Source organism: Caenorhabditis briggsae (assembly GCF_000004555.2).
Source record: "Caenorhabditis briggsae complete genome, chrIII, whole genome shotgun sequence".
Classification (NCBI taxonomy): domain Eukaryota; kingdom Metazoa; phylum Nematoda; class Chromadorea; order Rhabditida; family Rhabditidae; genus Caenorhabditis; species Caenorhabditis briggsae.
The window spans coordinates 13730392-13738068 of record NC_013490.2 but is presented as its reverse complement, the minus strand read 5'-3'; the positions used below and the strand labels follow the sequence as shown (position 1 = coordinate 13738068).

Below are 7677 nucleotides of genomic sequence, written 5' to 3'. Positions count from 1 at the left end.
GATCTGATATCTCGCCACTGGTGGTGGAATTCTANTTGGAAACAAAAACAACAAAAATATTTTTTTTAAAGGAAAAAATAAAAATTTGCGGGGAAAAAATGAGAAAAAAAAATAATGCAAGCGCGCCCCATGGCTAACAGCGTTCCAATTAGGGACAGTTCGACTCCGACACAGTTCGAATTTCGCACAGTTCGATTCTGCTCTTGTTCTGTTTTGACACATGTTCGATTTTAGGTCTGTTCGATTTTGGAAGCGTTCGAATTCGTCGTACCCCCGTTTTGTGTATTTCTAATTATGCAAATTGCAACTACAAAAAATCACAAAAAAATCACTGAAAAATCACTGATAAATTCGCACATTTTTAATTTAATTTTCACAAAAAAATGTCCATGTTTCTTAATTTTCACCAATATCACTTTTTTTTCATAAAATTTAGGAAATTTTGGGCAATTTCTTCAATTTTTGAGCTTCAAAAAATTCTGTAAAAATCGAATTTTTAGGGAATTTCAGCTATTTTTTAAAAATCGAAAATGAGCTTTTTTCGATTTTTTTGGCTGAAATTTCATTTTTTTTTGCTGAAATTTTTTCTCTGGAGTTGGATTACAAAAGTAGCCAAAAAGCCGATTTTTGAAAAAAAAAATTTAATTCGAAAAAAAAACACAAATAGATTACTGTAGATTAGACACCGCCCTCTGCTCATTTTCACCAAAAAAAGGGGCGGAGCAAAAAAGGGGCGGAGCCATTAGTGCGGGAAAGCTTGAAAACTTGAGAGTGGGCGAAGCCGAAAAGGGGCGGAGTCGCTTTTAACAGTATCCATAGCACGATTTTTTGAATTGACAAAATCGGAAATTTTGTATATATAATATTGAAATTTTGAACCTTAGAAAATTTGAAAAATTCCCAAAAATGGAGAAAACATTAGATTCGAAACGCCGGAGGTGGAAATCGCCAATGTATCGACTACAATTCGGGCGGCAAAAAGTCATTCGGAATGTACCAGTGTCATGGACAGGGCGGAAATCAGGTTTGACTAGAAAAGAATGGTCTGGCGCGAAATTTGAAATTTTTGAAAAAAAAATTTTTATGGAAAAATTCAATTTTTCGCAATAAATTGGTATTGAAAAGTGACGGAATTTGAAATTCTGAATTTTTCGGAACTTTCATAAAAATTATTGCTCATCTTCTTCTCCTTCTTCTCCTCGTTCCCAGGTAAGTTTTACTGCTAATCCTAATCTCCAGATTTCAGAAGGCGTGCGCGCGATTTCAGATTCTTTTTTCTGAAAATTTCAGCCAAAAAATCTAATATTTGCAGTACTGGATGCTCTCCAAAGATGGGGAAATCCGGCGAGACGAATCGTGTGTGGACTATGCTGGCAGCGATGTAATGGTGTTCCCGTGTCATGGAATGAAGGGAAATCAGGAGTGGAGATATAATCATGATGTGAGCAGCCAGATTTTAAGCGAAAAATCCCAAATTTTGAGCCAAAATGAGCTGAAAATTTGAAATTTTTATAGAAATTTCGATTTTTGAAAATTTAAAAACTATCGTTTTCAAGTCGAAATAGCAAGTTTTTGAGCTGAAAATTCCATATTTTCATGGCTAAATTCGCTTTTTTTAATCCTAAAAATAAGCGATTTTCAGCGAAAAAAAATGAACGTTTCATGACTGAAAATAGCTTTTTCTGGGACCTAAAAATCAGGGTTTTTTTTAACCTGAATTGTTGATTTTAAGCCTTAAAATGCTCAATTTCAAACTTGAAAATCTCTATTTTCAGAAAGAAAAATCGCGAATTTCCGTCAAAAAATTCCAGATTTTCAGATCGTAAAACTTGGATTTTCAGCCTTAAAATGCTTATTTTGGACCGGAAAATCACTATTTTTAGCCTAAAAACTACCAAATTTAAGAACGGAAAATGTCGATTTTCGACCTCATTATTTGTGATTTTTCGAGTATGAAATATCGCGAATTTCACATAAAAATTCCTAGTTTTAGATGTAAAAATTACAATTTTTGAGCATAAAAACTCTGATTTTCAGCCTAAAAATGCTCAATTTTGGAGTTTTTAAAGCTGAAAAAAAAAACGAATTTCCGTTGAAAAATGACGGTTTTGGAACCTGAAAATCACGATTTTTAGCCTAAAAATGCTCAATTTGGAACCAAAAAATCCAAATTCTCAAACCAGAAATGATGCAATTCGGTCTCGAAAGACTCAATTTTAGGCCAAAGAATTTGACTTTCGAAGCTAAAAATGTCAATTTTGCTCCTAAAAATCAATAAATTTCAAGCCAGAAAATGGTGAAATTATAGCCGAAATCAATGAATTTCACTTCAAAATCTCGAATTTTTCAACTAAAAATCACTATTTTTTTTTTCATAATGATTAAAAATCGACGCGATTCCTAAGCCGAAAATGACTAATTTTTGCTAAAAACTCGCAATTGTTCGACCCAAAAAATCGCTATTTTCAGCCTAGAAATGACCATTTTTAGACCCAAAAATCTACGAATTTCGAGAACTGCATATTTCAGATTTAAAAATTATGAATTTTTGAAACTAAAAAACCAAAAAAAAATTGAATGCCTTAAAATGCCAATTTTGACCATTTTTAGACTCAAAAATCACGATTTTAAGCTAATTTTAAGCCTAAAAATGCCGAATTTCAGACTGGCCGCCTCCAACACGCCGTCTCTCAAAAATGTCTGGGAATGACACGAGACGGTGCGAAGCTGGAAATGGTCCAGTGCCAATACGACGACCCGTATCAACACTGGAAATTCAAGGAATTCAACGAAGCGAAGGCCATCGAGCACGGCGTCAAATCACCTAGTTAAAAAATCGATTATCGATTTTTAAAAAAATTTTTACCTCCTCCTCCAATTTGCTCCCTCCCTTCCTCTCTAGTATTGTGTTGTTCAGAATATGGGTACTTAAAAATTATTTTTTAATTTTATTAATTTATTATTTCAGATTTCTATAATTTATTGATTTTTGCCTCCCCCCTCTTCCCTGTTGTTTCAGTTTTTTTTTGTAAAAAATGGCTTTAAAATTTTTCTTTTCTGTAATTTTTTCTCTCGAAAACAATGACCGATTTATTGTGATACTTGACAAAACACACACACTTCATTTAATGCATTTCTCTTTTTGGGTATAATTTTTCTCTTTTTCCCGTCCCTTGTTTCCTTGTGATATTATGATTTTTATGAATGATTTCTGGTTTTACACATTCTAATCAGTTTTCAACTGAAATATGAGGTTTTTAGAGGTTAAAACCTCGAAAAATGAGCTCGGCTACCTTGAAAACGAAAGGAAAATCGTTTAAAAATCGATTCTTGGCGCATTTTCGAAAAATTGCTCTGGTGGCTCAGTGGGATTTTCGCTGCGATCTAGAGGTCGCGGGTTCGAACCCCGGTGGGGTGAAAATGAATTTTTAATTTTTTTTCAGTGTAATTTATAATAGTTTCGAACCATTTTCAGACATTTTCAGAGGTTTTCTGAAAATTTGAAATTTTTTGAAAATTCACAAAACTGTAAATTTTGAAAAAATCGATTTGAATCAGAATTTTTCTTGAAATTTCAACTGAAAATTGGGCAGATCAAAAAAAATTGTAGATCAAAAAATCAAATTTTCAGCGCGCGAAAAAAATTTCAAAAAAAAACTTGTTGATTCCCGGATTTTTCTGTTCAATTGAAAATTATAATTTTCTTTGTTTTTTCTCCATTTTTTCCCGAATTTTCAGGATTTTTTCCGCTTTTTTCGAAAATTTGAGCCAAAAATCGATAATTTAAGTGCAAAAATTATTCGATTTTCATACCCGTTTTAGCTGAAAAATGCGAATTTTCGAATAAAAAAAACGATTTTCGTGTCAAAAGCCACTAATTTTCGATTGTAAATTTTCAGATTTCGTTTCTGAAAATTCAAAAAATTACAAATTTGAGCCGAAATTATCGATTTTCGCTTTTTTCCTAGAATTTTCCTAGAATTCTCTATTTTTCCCCTAAATTTTCACTAATTTGACCCGAAAATTATCGATTTTCACCATTTTTTTGTTGTCCGTTTCAGAGAATCGAAGAATGCCGCGCGGGTGCGAGATCAAGCTGAAATTCGAGAATTCCGAGGAGATTTTCGTCTTAAAAGATATGCAAGTGATCAAACGGATGCCACTGCTGGTGAGAGCCGTTAAAAAGGAGGTGCGATCTGAAAATAGCGAATTTCGAATCTAAAATTGCCTATTTTGGACCACAAAAAATGCCGAAAAATGAATCTTTAAATGGCTATTTTCAGCCTAAAAACAGCGAATTTCGATATTTTTAGGTGCAAAATTGCCTTTTTAAGGCGGCTTAACAATATGTAATTTTCGACGTAAAAGTGGAAATTTTCATCGATTTTTGAGTTTCTCTGCCACATTTTCCGGCAGTTTTGAACCAAAAAATGTGAATTTTCGGCACGAAAATTATTGATTTTAGACATTTTTTAAAAAATGAATTTTGACCCGAAAATGTGGCAATTTCAGCCTTAAAAATGACAATTTCCGGCTTCAACAAATCGATTTTTGAAGAGGGAAATGAGATTTTCAGCTCGAAAGTTGGTAATTTTGAGCAAAAAATAGCAAATTTCATCTATATTTTTTGACGATTTTTGAGCCCGAAAATCAATAATTTTTGGCTTAAAAATAAGAGTTTTTTCTCTCAAAAATGACAAATAAAATTAAGCCCAAATTTTTGAATTTTTGGGCACAAAATCTGAATTTTTAAAATGACAATTTCCAACTTTGAAAAATCGATTTTTCTAGCTGAAAATATCGATTTTCAGCTAGAAAAAAAGAAAAAAAAAGTTGTGCCCAAAAATTCAAAAATTTGGGCTTAAATTTTTTGTCATTTTTGAGAGAGAAAAAACTCATATTTTTAAGCCAAAAATTATCGATTTTCGGGCTCAAAAATGGTCAAAAAAATTTAGTAAAAAAAATTCACTCAAATTTTTTTTCGAGTTTTAAAAAATTTCAAATTTTCAGAAAAACCCTAAAAATGCTTTAAAATGGTTCAAAACCAACGAAAAAGATCCTCAAAAAAACAGGAAAAACAATTTTTCCCTAGCGAGGTTCGAACCCTCGACCTCTTGATCCAAACGAAAATCCCACTGAGCCACGCGGCCAATTTTTCGAAAAGTGACAAATTCGATTTTTAAAGTATTTTTTTCTGGAGGTTTTTAAGGTAGCTGGGTTCATTTTTCGGGTTCCTAACCTCTGAATATCGCAATTTCTAAAAAAAAAATGACTAAACATGTTTTTCGAATTTTCCAAAAAATTCAAATTTTAGAAAAGTCCAAAAAAAGTCTGAAAATAGTCCAAACCATCATAAAAAATGCCTCAAAAACATTAAAAAACCGATTTTACCCCAACGGGGTTCGAACCCGCGACCTCTAGTTCGTAACGAAAATCCCACTCAGCCACATTGGCAAATTTTTCAAAAAATCGTAAAAATCGATTTTTTGAACACTTTTCCCGGGGATTTTCAAGGTAGCTGATCTCATTTTTCGGGGTTTTAAGTTCTAGTGAAAAAAATCTAGTGAAAAAATGCCCGAAAAGCCTAAAATATGAACTTTAAGCTTAAAGTTCGTTGTTTAGGCTTTTTAGACATATTTTTTGGCTCAATTTAAGCTCAAAAATGGCAATTTGAACCTAAAAATCAATATTTTTCGCAGAACTCCAAATGGCTGCATACGCGAACAACTCTCCCGGACCCCATCCTCATTCCATATCCCAAAGAATCGGTGCTCTTCATCATTGAACACATCAAAACGTATCGAATGCCAAACGATTATCCGGAGAAGGTGCCCGAGAACTATCCGGAAGCCAACGCGTTGGATTTGTACGATTTACGGCCGATTCTGGAGGCGGCGACGCACTTGGAGGCGCTCTGTTTGATGAATGTCGCCGGATTTTTGATAGCGAAGAAGCTGGAGGAGCTGCCGGTGGAGCAGGTCGCCGAGTTCATGGGATTGGAGTACGTGCCCGTGGCCAACTTTTATGACGAGCAGAATGGATGGATTCGACCATCGACCAGTGGAAGCAGCACCGCTTGATTGATTTATTGATTTTTTGGATTTTTTTTGTTTTCGTATCACCTCCTAATCTTTCTTCCCCTCTATTATTTCGACTATTTGAGAACATATTTTTAACTTTAAGACCTATTTAAAAAACAATCTTTTTTGATCTACTAAATCGATCTCTCTCATCCACTTCTGTTCTTTGATCTGTCTTTCTCTTCTCTTTTTTTTGTATTATCAATTTTTGTTTCTGTTTGATTCTCAATAAATTGAGATTCATGTATTAATCCAGCACTTTTTCCGTTAAAAACCCATTATTTCGGCGGGAAATTACAATTTTCAGAGGTTAAGAACCCGAAAAATGAGTTTAGCTACCTTGAAAATCCCTCTAAAAGTGTTTTTAAATCGATTTTGGCACATTTTCGAAAAATTGCCCGTGTGGCTCAGTGGGTTTTTCGCTACGATCTAGAGGTCGCGGGTTCGATCCCCACTGGGGTAAAAAGTTTACATGTTGAGTCATGAGGATCTTATCAGTTGGTATTGACCCATTTTCAGATGTTTTTGGGTTTTTTCCTGAAAACGTGGATTTCCCCCAAAATTCGAACCTTAAATTTTAAGCCTTCTTTTGTTGAAATTGCGATTTTCAAAGATTAAATCCAATATAAGCGAGCTCAGCTACCTTGAGAATCCCGACCTAGTGATTTAAAAATTGTTTTGCCTGTTTTTCTAAGAATTGCCTCCGTGGCTCAGTGGCCTTTTTGCATCATTTTAAAGGTTTTTGGTTCGAATCCCCGCTGGGGTATAATCGTTTTTTCTTACTTTTTAAGCACTTTTAAATGGTTTCGAACCATTTTAGCATGTTCTTGGGGTTTTTTTTGAAAATTTGAAAATTTTTAAATTCGAAAAAAAATATTTTTTTGAAAAAAAGTCCGAAAAAAATTAGACAAAAGTTCAGACATCAAACCTAAAAACCTGAAAAAGTGATCTACCTTTTTTTGATCTACCAAACAAAATTCCAAAAATTCGAAAAAAAAATTGGCGGGAAATTTTAGAATTTTCTCTTTTTTCCTCGTTGTTCTGTCCGTTTTCAGTCCGTTTTCAACCCAATTTTTCTCCAATTTCTATTAAATTTTCCGTTTTTCCAGAAACTACAGTAATCCTGCTCCAAAAAAAGGAGGAAAAAATGGCGAAGTGTGAGATCACACTGAAATTTCAAGACGACTCGATTGTTGTGAGAGATGCGAGAATTATCAAAAAAATGGAGTTGGTGAATCGAGCGATCACTTCGGAGGTAAGGAAAATAATCTAGAAGTTTCCAGAAGGTTCTGGAGAAACTTAGGCTATTTTTATGCCGAAAAATGAGGGATTTTGGACCGAAAATTCAAGTTTATTAGGCAAAAAATCGATATTTTCAGGTATAAATCTTCAGATTTTGAGCTCGAAAATTGAGAATTTCGATCTTAAAAATATGGAATTTTCGATATTTTTTCCAGAATTCGAAATTTGAATTTCATTAATTTGGCCTGAAAAATCTGAAAGTTTCGATATCTAAAAATATAAAAAAAATGAACTAATATTTCAATTTTTCCAGTCCAAAAAGGGCAGTTTTTAGCATACTTGTGAAGGGCCGGGC

The 7677-nt window shown here is 33.5% G+C and overlaps 3 protein-coding genes across 3 annotated transcripts in view; all 3 read left to right on the top strand.

Annotated features, from left to right (window-relative positions):
• Positions 1 to 2832, top strand: part of Cbr-gly-5 — a gene marked incomplete at both ends in the record, with an annotated part of 14226 nt that extends 11394 nt beyond the window's left edge. Inside the window, 3 exons of the mRNA XM_045244625.1 lie at positions 923 to 1024; positions 1313 to 1441; positions 2665 to 2832. Of these exons, the coding sequence (XP_045097705.1) occupies positions 923 to 1024; positions 1313 to 1441; positions 2665 to 2832 (399 nt within the window). The remainder of the gene's footprint in view (positions 1 to 922; positions 1025 to 1312; positions 1442 to 2664) is intronic.
• A 1240-nt stretch (positions 2833 to 4072) lies between these two features.
• On the top strand, positions 4073 to 6080 carry CBG23001 (the record flags this gene model as incomplete). The annotated part of the gene is made up of 2 exons (XM_045244624.1): positions 4073 to 4168; positions 5700 to 6080. 2 exons carry the CDS (start codon positions 4073 to 4075, stop codon positions 6078 to 6080), a joined length of 477 nt encoding a protein of 158 aa, XP_045097704.1.
• A 1147-nt stretch (positions 6081 to 7227) lies between these two features.
• Positions 7228 to 7677, top strand: part of CBG23002 — a gene marked incomplete at both ends in the record, with an annotated part of 2202 nt that continues 1752 nt past the window's right edge. The window contains one exon of the mRNA XM_002643036.1: positions 7228 to 7335. Within this exon, the coding sequence (XP_002643082.1) occupies positions 7228 to 7335 (108 nt within the window). The remainder of the gene's footprint in view (positions 7336 to 7677) is intronic.